Source organism: Rhinolophus ferrumequinum, chromosome 12, assembly GCF_004115265.2.
Source record: "Rhinolophus ferrumequinum isolate MPI-CBG mRhiFer1 chromosome 12, mRhiFer1_v1.p, whole genome shotgun sequence".
Taxonomy (NCBI): Eukaryota; Metazoa; Chordata; class Mammalia; order Chiroptera; family Rhinolophidae; genus Rhinolophus; species Rhinolophus ferrumequinum.
The window spans coordinates 533712-549637 of NC_046295.1; the positions used below are offsets into that span (position 1 = coordinate 533712).

General features: G+C 41.5%; 2 protein-coding genes across 8 annotated transcripts in view; one reads left to right on the top strand and one right to left on the bottom strand.

Annotated features, from left to right (window-relative positions):
* CENPP (centromere protein P) overlaps positions 1 to 15926 on the top strand; it is a 237870-nt gene that overhangs the window by 142481 nt on the left and 79463 nt on the right. The window lies entirely within an intron of this gene.
* The window catches only part of ECM2 (extracellular matrix protein 2), a 36914-nt gene continuing 33467 nt past the window's right edge, over positions 12480 to 15926 (bottom strand). For 3 of the 5 annotated variants that reach the window (XM_033122655.1, XM_033122656.1, XM_033122653.1), the window contains one exon: positions 12480 to 13427. In XM_033122655.1, the coding sequence (XP_032978546.1) occupies positions 13259 to 13427 (169 nt within the window). In that variant the 3' untranslated portion in view covers positions 12480 to 13258. The remainder of the gene's footprint in view (positions 13428 to 15926) is intronic. The other 2 variants (XM_033122652.1, XM_033122654.1) reach the window with 2 other exon arrangements.

A 15926-nucleotide genomic window follows, 5' to 3' on the forward strand; every position in this document is an offset into this window, starting at 1 on the left:
GTGTTTAATAATGCATGGCAACTGGCCATTGAAAATGCAGTCAAAGTCATTCAAGAAATACCTGATTTGAAAAATACTTTATGAAATTCTTAAATGAATGAATACTTAAAAATTACAAATTTAAAAACTCACTCACCCTATATAGACCAACAAAATATTTATCAATCTTAGTAAAGAGAACCAGCATTACTGAGTATCTGAGATGTATCTGAGAAAGGAGCCATGCTGTTTTTTCTTCAGATAACTGAAACTATTGCATTAAGCATACTTCTCAAGATTTTCTTTAAAACAGCTTTTAGCTTTGCCACAGGTATGTCAGGGACGCTGCAGACCAGGCCCTGGGTAACGCCTGGCCTCAGCCTGTGTGCCATGATACTGACACACATGCGGATTCAGGTGACACTTGCTGGGACTTCCTTTTCAAGAGAGTATCAGCTGTGACCACACAGGTTTTAGGGAGGACTTGGGAGCAGGTAGACACCATTCTCTGAGCAGAAAGGCATGGTTAGCATACCCTGATTCCCATGTCAGCTAAGACATCATCCTTTGAGAGAGGACATTTTCCTATGTCGGCTGAGAAAGCCTCACTAGTGCTAGGTGGTGCCCCAGGGTCTTCCTGATGTGCAGACTTTGGGGCCATGCTGTTTGCAGAGCACATTTCCAGACAGTCCATTAGCAGAGTCTGTTCTCTCCTGCCATTATCAACCTGACTAGCCTTTCCTGCCTCCTAGAGAAATGGCAGCCACAGCCATAGAGAGAATCCTATGCCTCAGGTCTGCAGGGCGGCCAGGCCCCCCTAAATTCCATACCCTCCCTTGGACCTGGAGTTGACCAGTTTCATGCACTGCCCCTGAGGAGCGTCCAGGCGCAGTGCCTGAGGGGAGGCAGGCCTCCTGTTGCTTAGAATGCTCGTGTTCCCACTTACTCGGCTATGTTGAGTTCTGAACCTGGACCTATTACCTTGATGGATTGGGACATCTTGAAAGTTGAACTGGATTTGATTTACCTGAGTACCATCAGAGCAGCAGCTATATATGGGAAGCCCTTGGGCAAAATCCTGTTTGTCCTGCACAGTGTTTTATTTTGCTGTTTTGTTTTTTAACTTTTAATGGAAATACATATTACAAAAATATAAGCAAATCATAATGGTACAGCTCAATTAATTTTTACAAACTGAATCCTGATCAAGAAAGCCTTGAACTCCCAGAGCTCCCAGGGACTCGCTCTCCTCAGAGAGGCCACTATCTGACTTCAGATACCATCGCTTGTTTCCTGAACTTTACGTAAGTGGATCAATCATATGGTACATTCTCTTTTGTGTCTGGCTTTCTTCGTTCAGCGTTATGTTTTTGAGTTCCATCTAGGTCACCGTGGTTAGCAGTTGTTTGTTCATTTTTGTTATTGTATGGTATTCTATTGTATGAATATACCACAAATTATGTATTTCATTTATATATAGTCTGTGGAGTGCCATGAACATTCAAACATTCTTTATCATCTGAGGCTCATGTGTATAAATTTTGTTAGGTGGAATGGCTGCATTTAAATATGATGAGGTTTCAATTTCTCTTGAGGAATAAAGTTTTGCCAATGTGTAGCTCCTGTTTTTATATGGCGCCACTTAGCTGGGGCTGGTGGCAGCTCCTCCTCCCCATGGGATGTGCTTCCCACCCCTACCTTTGCATCTCTCTGCTCACACCATTTGTCCACGTCATTCTCCATGGTCATGTTGCCTGCACAGCCCTTCCAGTGGGATTGTGCCTGTATCTGGAGAGCTGGGAGGCAGTCCATGTGCGGTTGTTATTCTAAAGGTGCATTACAATATCCCTCCTCTCTCCGCGTGTGAGCCCTGAGCTTGTCTTCCTCCAGCATCTTGCTTTGATCTTTGGTCAAAGGGCTTGGGGAAGGAAATAGGCCCTGGCGTACAATGCAAGCTGGGAGGAGTGTATTTGACTTATTCCCCCTGTTCCGCAGTCAGTGTGGCTAGGAATCCAGCCCAGGGCCCAGACACCCCCATGGACGTGGGACTGTAGGGTGTGAAGCCTCACCTCAGACTGCAGAGGTGGCCCAGCATGCGCACACACACCACTTAGAGAGAAACTGAAGTTTCTCCCCACACCTTGGCGGGTTGTCATTGCAGGTACAACAATGCACTGCCTCTTCCCTAAAGGAAGGTGGGGAAAATCTTCTGGTTTTGGTTCTTGTAGGGCTTCAGTGGAGGGGAACCTAATTCTTTTCTACATGTTTCTTTGTTTTTATTGTTTGGTTTTTGCCTCTTCAGGCTTTGGTCTAAATATTGGAGAATTAGTTTTACTATAGCAGACAATATCTTTAGGAATCATGAGTAACTTGCACATTATTACATGGTAAACAAGAAAATAAATGGCAAAACTGAAAAAGTGACATTCTCTGTACTAACATTTTATGAGCAGAGACATGGATTGCCATAAAAGGAACTTCAACACAAATTTCTTGCATGGCTTGATATAGTCCATCCACGTAAAAATAAATTGCTTAAGGCTAGCTCACATATAATTTCTCAGACCCTTTCCTGACCTTCTCTTACTGTAGAAATGGAGTGGTCGAGGTCCAAACAGATGAGAACTGGAAAGGACCTTAGAAATCCTCTTGTTCAAATTAAGATCCAATGGGTGAGGGTTAGGGGTGACTGTGGCCACATGTGACGCTTCCCAAACGCAGGTGTTGCTCAAGTGATTGAATTTTGTGGTGTTCACCAGCCAGTATCTGGTGTGTCCTCACTTCTCTGCCCTCACCTTCTAAGTCCATTGGGATGGATTATATAACGCTCCCAGGTAGCAGTAGCTCCAGGGAACCTGTGTGTCTACCGTTTATTCAGTGAGAAAAGCAAGATGGGTCGGGGTCAGTTGTCGGGGAGCCCTGAGGGATATGAGGGAGCATGACTTGCAAATACCTAGTTAAGAATGTTCTAGGCCATTGAATCCTAGTGTAATTTTAAATAACCCATGTTCGTTAAGAGTAACATGCTGTATGTAGTAGGCTCTCACAAGGCTTCTGCAAAGAGTGGCTGGTTACGACTGCAGTCTGTTTCGAGTGTTCAGCTGCCTCCCACGGTGCACTAGACTCTAGTTTATCATGAACTGACTGTATACAGCAGGTCATGGCTGGGGGGCCATATTCAGCCTTCAAATGTGTTTTATGGGGAGCATATGGTATTTTTAGAAATGAGGAAATTTTATATCAAGGTCCAAATTTACAGAATATCTTTAAAAATCAACCTGACAAAGCACGCTCTTAATGCCTGTGCAGTTCCAGCAGTTGGCCGAGCTCATGGTGGCGACATCCTTCACATGGGCCGCTGGTCCCTGGTTCTCAGCTCCCTTCCCTCCTCTACCCCTGTGCTTCCGAGGGCTCATTTCTGTGACTCAGAGGCTGAGAGAGATTTCACTCTGGAAATGAATTAATACCACAAATTTTTATTTAAATGAATTAAGTTTACTTTATCAAAATTGAAGAACTTACACAGTATAGTCCCCTCCTTTCTTCCGTCTCCCCTCCCCCCCTTCCAGTTCAAGCTGTTGTTTCTCAGTCTAGTTGTGTAGGACACAGCTCCCTGGCCCATGCTGGTGGTATGAGCCTTGCGCTTCCCCCGGCTGAGGCAGTCGGTCACCAGTCGTGGGTTGGCTGCTCACGGCAGCTCACTGAAGCTCTCGCCGGCTGCCGGCTGCTCACGATGGCTGCCGGCCACTCACACTGGCCATCGGCTGCTCATGGCAGCACACAGCAGCTCACGCCAACCTCAGCCCAGCTCCAGGGAGAGCTGTTGTTCACAATGTTAGCTGTAGAGGGCGCAGCTCACTGGCCCATGTGGGAATCGAACTGGCGGCCTCCGGCGAATCTACCGGCGCTCCAACCGCCTGAGCCACGGAGCCGGCCCCAGTTCAGTTTAAAATACTGTGTTCGTGTCAAATGTTTTAAAATAATGCCTCAAAATTGTCAGTTTGTTGTGAAACTCAAATAGGCGGGGAATTGCCGCTCTAGGTTAGAGATAAAGGGTCAGGATGTGAACTCTGATTATATCTTGAACCATACACACACATGCACAGAAACTTAAGATATTGTTGGAACTACTGGGGAAATCTGAATATGGACGGCATTTAGGTGATGCTTAATAAATGTTAATTTCATTATGTGAGAGAATGGGATCATTGTCTCATGGTTATGTAAGAAAATGTTCTTGTTTTTAAGCAATTCATACGGAAATGACATGTTATAATATCTATAACTTACATTCAAATGGTCCAGCCCATGTCCCCCACAAATACATATATGTATATGTATATGTAGGTATAGATATGGATATGGAAAAAAAGATAAAATGAATGTGACAAAACATTATTAATTGGTGAATGTAGGTCAAAAGTATATAGATGTTCATTATATTATTTCAACTTTTCTACAACCTTAAAAATATTGTTAAATAAATGGGGGAATAAATGCTAAATAATTATGGGAAATAGGCAATTTGCCTTAAATTCATTTTAACTCTGATTTAATCCCTAAAGGACTTGGGAAAGGTTTTATGAATCTTGATACATGCAGTGTTTGTGTGTGTATGTTTTCTGTATAGAGATTCATATCCTCAAAGGGGTTCATCCTTGAAATAGTTCAGAACTGCTGCCCTAGAATAGATTCACAGTTTATAATTCTGTCTTTATTCTGAGTGTCAGAATACTAGTTAAATTAGCATTTCAGACAGTTCACATATTAATTTGGTAATTGTGAACGTAATTCCTAACTTACTCAAAACAAATGAATCTTCAGGAGATTCTAACTTTTAAAAAGTTTGGATCAGTTGATAGTTTAATGTAAGTTTATTTGACCACAGAGATTCTGTTACTTAGAAACCCACAATGACATTTTAATAACATGATGTATTTCTATTCTTTTCCAAACTAATGTGTGTTTAGTGCAATCACATGTTATTTTTAATACAATCTGCTTTCCCTTGTGTGGACTCACATTCTTCACATTTTGTGCAAAGGAAAAAATATGCTAGACTGTAAGTTTTGATTTTATCCATGTTCATGTAGAAAGAGAAACATTAACTTCAAAGAAGAAATAGTCATGCCTTTATTTTTTAGTCGTATGATCACTAAGCTCTATTTACTAAGTTAGAAACATTCACTTCTTTGCAAATGACTGTGTGACAGAACGGAATTCAGCATGGTTTATAGTTTCAGCTGTTCCTGTTCAGCATGTTGGAGCAGGGACATGAATAATAGATTAGAATGTGCCGAAGCCTCGTTTCAGACACATAGGATCATACATGTAGTAATGTGGGACTACATGGTTTATGGTGGATTTTAGTTTCTCTGAAAATCTTTTCCACATGCCTATGGATCTGTTGGATTAGGTTCAGTCAGAGCTGGTGTTCACAGGGGCAGTAATGAAATAATTAAAGTCCCCAGGAGAACTATCCGCCCAGAACATGGTGCACCCAGCTGAAGGTCAAGCTCACACGCAGACTCTTCCTCTACCCCTGCACACCCACCCGGGCTTATCTTGGAGATAAGAAGCCATCTGCAGGACAGGTTTACTGATCAAATAGTCTTCGAGTATGGCTGGCTATTTTAAGTATGGTTTTTACAAACCCCTTTTTAGGTTTATAATCACATAAGTCAGACTTAACTTTTCTTTCCGATAATCAGGATTTTATTAAAAACCTGCCTCTAAAGTACTCCCGTGTCTATGACAAGAAGTAGTGTAGACTCGGATCCCAGTTTCACTGTGCTTATGGAGCCCCTGCTCGAGCACATTCTACTGTGGTGCCACTCTGCTCTGGGGTGGACATGAACGTGCAGTGACACAGGAAAGGCAGCCATGCTTGGGAAGGCTGCTGACATGGCCACAGTTCCCACTGGGGCCTGGCGCTCCATAGAGTATCTGCTGACCCATCCTAGCGTAATAGGCCCTCTCATCTTCCCAGCGATTCCATAATCTAAGGAATCAGTTTCCTTGAATATTTAATACCTAACCATATTAAGAGGCCTGGCAGCCTGGCCACCTGCCTGCTGGGTTCCTAGCACCTGTTCATGAAGGAATGGACACTCACCTCATGTGACATTCACCCTATGCCTGGCACTGTCATGGACATCACCTCATGTCGCCTTGCCAGCAGCCTTGGGACATGGATGTCGTTCCCCCCAATTTCATGGGTGAGAAACTGGAAATCACAGTCTGACTGGCTAAGTCCACAACTAATAAGGATTCCAGTTCAGAATCACCATGCTTGTGCTTGTTTAACTACAAGAGGTGGGCCTCTAGGGTGTGAGGGCCCTGGAGTGACCTGGCAGAAATTAGAGCTGGCCACAAACTTCTGACTGTTTTCATGGGCACTTTTAATATTTTTGTTTGAAGCTGACCAAGGATCTGAATTCACATTCAACCGTGGACAGATAATAGTTGTCATCATCAATCTGTAAATATTTCTCCTATGAGGAAACTTTGTTTTCTAAATAAGGGAAAGTGGTGGAATAGATATCATAGGAGGTTTTACCCAGCCGTTTGAGGTTTCACTTAAACAGCAAAATTTGAGTATTTATTTCATTCTTTTATGCCGGTGTCTACAAACCTCGTAATTCACAGTGTGTTTAAATGGTAGCTTTGGAAAGCACAGCAGTGTTTCTGTTATGCAGAACAACCAGTCGATTCCTAAGTATTCCCAGTTGTCAAAGCATGACTTAATTGTTTATAAACTATGCTCTGTGCTTCCTGATGTTCATATCAGGAAATATTAATAAATGACTCCTTATTAATTTTATGACTATATAAATCTTTTTCAGTTCATGTTCTCATTTTTCCTTTACAGATCCTTAAAATTTGCGGATTCCTTTTTGTTTTGTTTTGAAGTAGTGTTAACATCAACTTTGAAAAACTTAGGAGTTGATTCGGTTTAAACTAGGGGAATCAACAATCATTTTAGCACTTATTTTATGCACAGAATACAGGGATCCAAGAAATGAATTGTCTCTGTTTTAAGTTTTACAGTCTTTGGGGGGGAACAAAATACAGCAGGTCCTTGAGTAATGTCCTTTTATTCAATGTCATTTTGTTACAGCATTGATGAGGAGCTGTAGGAACTTGACTCTTGCTGTGTCAGTGGGATAACTGGGTTTGTTGTGTATGGTGTAAAGTCACGGAACCTATCGACCACGTTAAGTGAAGACTTAGTGTATACCCTCTACCTGTGTACTGTGCAACACCCCACGTGCAAAGAAATAATCAATACAGACCTAACTCCTAATACCAGACCTGCCTGTCACCAGGATGCTGGCACAGACACCGAATGCCGAGGGGAGAAGGGCGCTTCCCAAAGAGCCAGGCTTCTAGGCACAGCTTGTCTCATGCCCTGGAAGCTCCACAAGGCCAGACCAAAGCTCAGGTCAGACGCAGACTTGCAGTGCATGTGGCTCCTTCGCTCCCCTTCACATTGGGAGCTGGCGCCCAGCGGGGGTCTGCTTTCCTGTCATCCTTATGTGCCCCTCAGGGTGCATCCTTGCCTGTGGATTCTGCTCCAGCTGTTTGCCTTCCCATCTTTCCCCGCTCCCGTCTTTGTGCCTGGCATCCATGGTGGCTCCATCTTTAGCATATTCTTGCCCAGATGGTCCCTTTCTCTCAGCCTCTCAGCATCACCACTGAGCAAGTCTTCTGTATTCCCTTCTCTTCTTTTTCTGTCTTATCTGGCAGACAGCTACACACTGGTATTTTCTTGGTAGTCTCTGTCATACCTGCTCCTGTTTCTGCTTGTTCCTCCTGTCACCTGTGCTGTGTGGATCCATGCTAGATTATTACAGTGGTGGCTCTTTTCCTGAAACCACCGCTTTCATGACTCACTTTCAGAATTTGTCAGTGGTGCCCAGATTTCTCATCACTGTGAATCTGGTCTCCCTTGGCTTCTGGCCTCTCCTGGGCCTTTCCTGACCACAGAGCCTCAGCCTGCGCGGCCCACACTGCTCTCGTAGTCATTCTCGCCCTCAGCTGATCCCAGTCTTAGTTCAAGGCCCCCTCAAGCCTGTGGATCTGTTCTCTTCCAGGTGATGTGTGTGCATTGTACGATTCAGCACTAATCATTTCCTGTATGAGAGCGCCGGCTTCCTTGCTACTCCTCATCTGAATTTGTCAGTTTGGGGACACCAGCTGTGCCTGCTGCAGTGTGCTTGACACAGTGTGTGCCGTCAGTAAAAGTTAGGGTTTCATTCTTTAGGTGTGTAGCCGTTGTCTGTGGTTAAGTTTGACATACCTACCAATCTAAAGTTATCCTAAAACAAGCATTGTATTTGTTAACACTTCCAGTGCATTGCAAGGTTTACGTTCCGTGGCACTCCACAATTAATGGACCAGTCACATTCTGTGTGTGAATGGGGCCGTCATCTGGACCTCCTAACCCTCCGAGGTGTCAGCGGATCAGAGGACACTGCAGAGGCAGGTTTCAACTGGTGTTGCGAGTGGTATTTTCCATTTGAAGGCAGTCATCTTACGGAGCAATTAGCTTGGCCTTCATGAGGCTAACTTCTCAGGTGATGGTGGAGTCATCTGACAGTGGAAGCCCACGGAGAGTGTGGGGACAGAGTCCCAGAGAGCAGTTTCCAGGCTCTCAGCCTCACATGGGAAAGGTGCTGGCTGGGGTAGTAGGTGGCCGTCAGCTGTGGCTAGTTGGCCGTCAGCTGTAACCAGTTAGCTAATTAGCCACTGATATAACTGCCGCGGCTGCCCTGGTTGGTGAGTCGGTTGGGTGGCAGGCAGAGAAGCGCACAGCAGGTTGTCGTCACGTGGATCCGGCTTCCAGTGAGACTATAGTGGTATGACTCCCCTATCTATGGCTCCGTGGGTGTTCCTTTTTGGCCTAGCCGTACCCTGCGTTCTTGGGTGGGGAGCGGGATGAGAGACCCCGCAGACTGCCTCGCATAACAAATGGCTCAGTGAGCTGGGTCCCCCGCATGACAGAGAGATTACTGTGTCCTCCTCACCCCGTTGGCAGCACCGCTGCACCAGGTGCCCTGCGCCCTCAGATTCACAGGTACGTCACGCCTTCTCTTGGGTGTCCAGACTTTTCTTCCACTTTGCAGGCTTCAGTCACATGGTGCAGGGTAAGGCTAGTCTCAGCCTTGAGTCTCCATGGCTCCCGGGTTCTGCCCACTTATCCTTCCTGGCCCACATCCGGACCTGCCCGCTCCATAGGGAACCAGAGTCAGGCAGAGGTGGAGGACGTGAGCCTCATCTGTGCCCTGTGGCACAAGGCGCCCCATTGTACCCATCCTGTAGAATATGCACCCAGCCAACTGCCTTTCAGAGTGTCGGGTCAAAGGTCAGCTGTCTGGTTGTTGTAGAGCTGCTCAGGGCTGATGCCACACGGTGGTGCTGGAGCTCCAAAGGAACACCCCGCCAAACTTCCTTGCCCTGATCTAGTGTGGCTACAATCCAGGCCGCTGTGATCTGCGTACCTAGGAAGGGTTTGCTCCCGCCAAGGCCATCCTGCCGGTACTGGCACAGGCTTAGGGAGGGGCCAGGAACCTTGACTGCATGTTCCTTGTGAATCTTACCACTCACTGTGTGACTTAGGTGGTTTCTTGTCCGTTTGTTTTCAGAAACAAAAGGGCGACAGCGGCAGCTAGCCCTTCCTGATGGTAGCAAAGCTGCTGTGTCTAAAGGGAGAGTCCTCAGGGACTCCATGAACCCTACTGAGCCAGGCTTACAAACCACTGGTCTGGTCCAAACATGTAGTTTTATAAGCAAAGTAAGTGAATCACAGAAAAGTAAAATGGCTGCATAATTAATCATCAGAGACCAAGATGGGCACCCAGGTGTCCTGATTCCTGGTCTAATTATTTCCTTATGATTCCAGGCTATATATGTCTTTTACCATATCATATCTTTATTGCTTTTAAAAATAGCCTTATCTACAATAAGCCAAATCTCAAAATTAAAAATACAGTTAGTATTTCTTGTATTTATGAGGTCTGGCATTAAGTTCGTGAACTTGTTGCACGACGTTGCTAACCTTTTTTGACATCAGAGGGATGATTCATTATGAATTTGTACCAACCAGACAAACAGTTAACCAAGTTTGCTATTTGGAAGTGCTGAAAAGGCTGCGTGAAAAGTTAGATGACCTGAACTTTTTGCCAACAATTCATGGCTCTTGCATCACGACAATGCACCAGCTCACAAGACATTGTCTGTGAGGGAGTTTTTAGCCAGTAAACAAATAACTGTATTGGAGCACCCTCCCTAGTCACCTGATCTGGCCCCCAATGATTTCTTTCTTTACCTGAAGATAAAGGAAATATTGAAAGGAAGACATTTGCATGACATTCAGAACATCAAGGGTAATACGACGACAGCTTTGATGGCCATTCCAGAAAAAGAGTTCCAAAACTGCTTTGAAGGGAGGACTAGGTGCTGGCGTCGGTGCATAGCTTCCCAAGGGGAGGACTTCGAAGGTGACCGTAGTGATATTCAGCAGTGAGGTATGGAGCATTTTTCTAGGATGGGTTTGCGAATTTAATTGTCTTATATCATATGTACAAAAATGACACTGTTAGTATTTGCAGACCATCGCTAGGCAGGGACTTCCTTAGCGGACATATGTGTTAGTAATTACAGCATATTTCTGAAGCCAGACAGGACATCTGTTTGTTTTTAACATTGTATTGTGATGTGTTTGCTGTAAGGACATTTATCACTTTCTTTTAATGGAATTAAAACTTCCTGTTCAGAGGATGAAATTTCAAGGCTGAAAAAGTTCAATGATAGACATATTTTCTATTTTAAATGACAAAATCCACTGAAATGAAAGCATTGTCGGACTTAAGAACAAGCTTCTATCAGTTATTCTGATTTTCAGCCTTCCTCAAGATTCTGCTCCCAACAAGGCGTGTTTGAGCACACACACAGTAGGGTCTTAGTATGCTCCTGGGCCTGGTATCTCTCCAAGGCTGCTAGGGATGGCGGGTCTTCCTGGGACTTGGGAGGCTCAGACACTCTTGAGACCCAGGAGTCTGGGAGTGCCTGCGGGAAGAAGGAGTTCAGGACCCCGGCGTGCTTCATCACATCTCCACCCTGTTGTACTGGTTTCAGTGACCCGACCTATGGATTCGATTGTCCCATTTAATTTCCTGCTTATTGCCCCTCCCACACTAATGCACTCCCACTGCGCGGGGACCTTGTCTGATCTGTTCGTCCCCGCCTTTCTCTAGAGCAGGCATGTCCAAACTTTTTTCAACGTGTTTCACCAAGGGCCGTATGCGGTAAAATACACACACAGCCGGGCCACTCACTCGAGGTGAAGTACGTGTTGCCTCACCTGGTGTATTTAAGGAAACTAAATATACTTTTGGAATTTGCTGCGGGCCAATGAACAATGGATCATGGGCCACAGTTGGCCCGCGGGCCGCCGTTTGGACAGCCCTGCTCTAGAGGAACATCTGGAACACAGCCGATTAAAGTCAGAATGAAAAATGAATGCAGGAATGGTTCAGTATCCGTCTGTGTTGTCCCAGGTTACTAATTCTATTGGTTCACCTTACTTAGTTTGATTCCCTCTGACACTAATATTGTTTACTGCTTAGATTGCCTTAAACCATTTATGTCTATGCATTTATATTCACACAGCAAGAAACACTGCACAAGCGTTCTTGTTAAATGAATGGATAACCGTATCTTCTTGTATTTACCTGTCTCTTACATTCAAGTTGTCCAATTTAAGTTAGTTAATGCTCCTGCGTTCCACAACTAATTCTAAATCTCAGCTTTTTGTTTCATAAGATTCTGTTTTTAGCTACTTGGCTTAAGCCTTTGACTCATGATTCTAACAGTCTTCATCATATTATTCTTTTTCATGCTGTAATCTTAAAATCCTGGATATTAAGAGAAGGGGCTTAAAAAGAAGGGCTTAGAAATAACATTAGCTCAAATGGGCAAGTGAAACTTTTACATCCTGAAAGTTGCCCAGGAAATAGTCAACGTTGGTTGAATATACTGGTTGCTCTCAATTTCATATGAAAAGTTGATATTAAAGTGGGGCTGGAAGTATCTGAGGGTAGTGAGAGAATTGTTAAAAGATTAAATAAGTGAAGTTCAAAAAATTAGAGTTACCTGCTCACGGGTGCCAAGACGGGAACTTGAGTTCCTAGTCTGGTGTTTTACAAGACATGAAACTGATAGTAACAAGAGAAGTCAACACAGTTTCTGCATGTGTCTTTTATAAATTATTTTAGAATTAGAGCTGAAAGATCATTATATAATGAAAAATTTAATATGTGGTTTAGTATATAGTAAATACTAATAGCTTCATGTTAAATTGAACTGAGTGAAAGGATACACTTGAGCAAATTAGGGCAAATAGGTGCTAAAAATGACCAAGGAGCAAAAATTTTCAAAAATTTGTGTATTAGGTTTACATTTACATAGTCAAGGATAATTAAATTATATTTTAAACAAACTCCACTGCTTTCCGTAAATTCTTTTGATCTTAAGAATAACAAGGATGATCTTAATATACTGTTACACATTTTAAACCTATAGAAAAGTTTCAAAATAGTATGGAAGTTACATGTATCCTTCTCCCAGCTACCCCTGATGTTAATAACCATGGAAATAACCATAGTACAATTCTCAAAACCAGGAAATTAGCATTACAATAGGGTTTTAATTTCATACATGTAATTAATAGAAGGAACTAAAGCTAACCCAATAATTAAGTTCATTTGTACCAATAATTGTAGCATACGGTCTTAAAGAAAATTAATTATTGTTTTAACTTTAGAATAATAAACCGAATACTCATTCATATATTCTACCTGTTATTTTTCCCAGCCTTTCACTTCTTGGTCTTGAACCATAACATACATAACTTTTAAACAGACTTAGGAGGTTCCCAGCTGATAGCAACACTCACCCATCTGTTGTAAAGGACATGCTTATTTTGTTCCAGATTCTCCCAATCTAGCTCAGCGGTGCCTAACATCCTATTTCCATGAGAAAAACTTTGCAATCAGATAGCTTCTTTCTAGAGCGTGAAACTGAAACCTTCTCTAAAAGTGCTAGAAGACTAAACCTTCTACATATGTTTTTGGTTGTTCATCTGTAGGCTGGTGAATCAGGTAGACTAGCATAATGATACCGAGTATAACATGACATGATGTCTCTCTTAAGGATGACAAATTCTACTACATAAGTATATGAGTACAGTTTATAAATGACAAAGGAAAAAATGAAGTTACTTGATATTCTGTGGTTTAAGAACGATACTTGAATATGATCTTATGCATGAAAATGCATAGGGTGATATTTCTCTTGTTTTAATATAATTGTGTTCAAGATGAAGATGTTCCAGTGTTGAATCACCATCTTCTTCAGCATTGCAAATTTGTTCTGGAAGAATATTCCTAAGGAAAAATAGACATGAAAGTCATAACTGGTCCAAGTAATATTCTGCCTTCATAATTTAGGAGTTAAGTTTTATATTTGTTTAAAAATTATTTTGTTCTTAAATAAAATTGGATCCCCCTTTTTATATTATATACCAGAAAAAGTTCCAAGTACATAAGAGATCTAAATGTGAAAAAAATGAAGCCACAGATGTATCAGAATAAAGAAAGCATGACCATACCCTGGCAGCAGAGGTATCTTCCTATTTCTGACTCAAAAACTAGAAGCACTAAAAGAAGAGATTAATAAATTGACCACAGTGTTTAAAAAAATGTAAACTTAAAAGACAAATGGCAAACTAGGAAAAAGTCTTTGCAACTTATATCACAGCTAAAGGGCTCCTAAAAATGTAAGAGCAAAAAGAGAAGAGAAAATAAAAGAACTGGGTAACCAGTTCTCAAAAGAAAGCATGAAATGATGTGTAAACATGAAAAGGTGCTCAGTTTTATTCATGATAAGAGAAACATGAATTGAAAGTATACTGGCATACCGCTGTCACCAGATTTGCCACAAAAAATGTCCAGAAGCTCACCAACATGTTCTGACAATGAAGCTGTGGAAGACCAAACACCTTTAAAAGGAATTCAAAACAATACAGTCCCAATCGAAAGGAATTTTGCAGCATCTGGCAAAACTACATGTGCATTTTATCTTTTCACCCAGCCATTCCACTACGAGGAATCTATCCCAAAGCTAGACTGGAAAAATACAAAGTGATGAACAAAATTATGCATTGTGGCTTTATTTGTAGTAGTAAAAGAATGGAAACAATCAAATTTCTATCAATAAGGAACTGATTGAATAAAATGTCTGTAAAATGGAATACTATTCAGTTGTAAAAAGAAATGAGAAAATTCTCGATATACTGTTATGGTGTAATATCCATGATATACTGATAATTTTAAAAAGTAAAAACATGTATTGTTTCTTTCAAGAGGGAAAAGAAAAGTCCTTCTGTGTAATAATTTATGTAATAATTGTGGGAGAGGATGGGGAAATATGAATATGTGTATGTATGTATGCTTATATTTGCAAAAAGAAATACTGGACAATGTGAGATATAGATGATGTATTACAGAATTGTACACCTGAAATCTATGTAATTTTACTAACAATTGTCACCCCAATAAATTTTAATTAAAAAAAAAAGAAACACTGGAAGGACATACTAGAAATTAATTTAAAATTTTAACCTATGGGGAAAGGTGGAATACAGTGTAAGGGACAGGCATAGTAGAAAGACTTCTCTTAATAATCCTTGTTACACATTTTTGACTTTGGAATTATATAAATGTTTAACAGTAAAAATAATGTTAATCAAATAGAAAATAGCAATTCCAAAAATAAAGACCTTTTCTGAATATGTATTAATTGTAGACATATTGTTGCAGAGAAAACCACTGTATTTCAGCTGTAAATCCTTTGTGGAACGTATTCTAGAGAATGCATTCTAGAGAACGTATTCTCTAGAGCTACCAAATATATCATAAATTTTCTGTTGTTACTCATAATAATGGTATTATTATTTTGAAACTAGTGTTTATATATCGTAAGATAACAAATTAAGTTAATATTGCTGGGAACCTAGATTTTCAGTAAAGGAAAACAAGTTTAAAACAAAAGGAATACTCTATAATGTTAAATTTCAATCGGGAATGTCAATATGAAGTCATATTCTTTTTCTTCACAAAATGCGTATTTCCTGGCAGTTTTCAATCAGTAAAACCACATTTGAAAGGAACATGCTCGGTGTCCAGATTGGGGACCCTGTCTACTGTCCCCCTGTGAAAGGCCCTGGAGCTCTTTGCAGGAGGCTGGCGCAGATATGCAATGGGAAGAGTAAAAGCGAGCTGTCCATGGTCAGTGGCGGTCTGTCCAAGGACACAGGAGCCAGCTTGAAGCGCTGCCATTGGCTGAGGTAGGGGTAGTTTCAGAGTGATAATTGCAATTGATCAAAATATTCTGAATCATAAATTCATGTGGGTTATCCATAAAGAGAAAAGGCCAAAGCCAAAACACTTAGGCACCAACTTATTTTTTTTCCTGAGACAGCCTCTATTAACATTTTAATATATATTTATAGTCTTTCTTGTTCATATATAATACATATATATAATTTTTCCAGTTTTATAAGAATATAATTGACATATATTGTATTACTTTAAATGTACAACATAATGATTTGATGTACTTGTATGTATATACTGGGAAATGATTGCCTCAATTAGTTTATTTAACATCCATCACATCATATAGCTATAAATTTATAACCAGTTTCTCACTCCCGCAATTTACAGGAAAGAACTGATCATTTATCCTGCCTTTCAGAGTAACAAAGTGGCCCTACTTGATAAGAGAAAATTATTTACAGAGGAATTCCAGTTAACAAATATGGAAAGAATGACAAAAATAGAAATTCACCATTTTTTACCCCTGTGAAAATAACAGATTCAAGC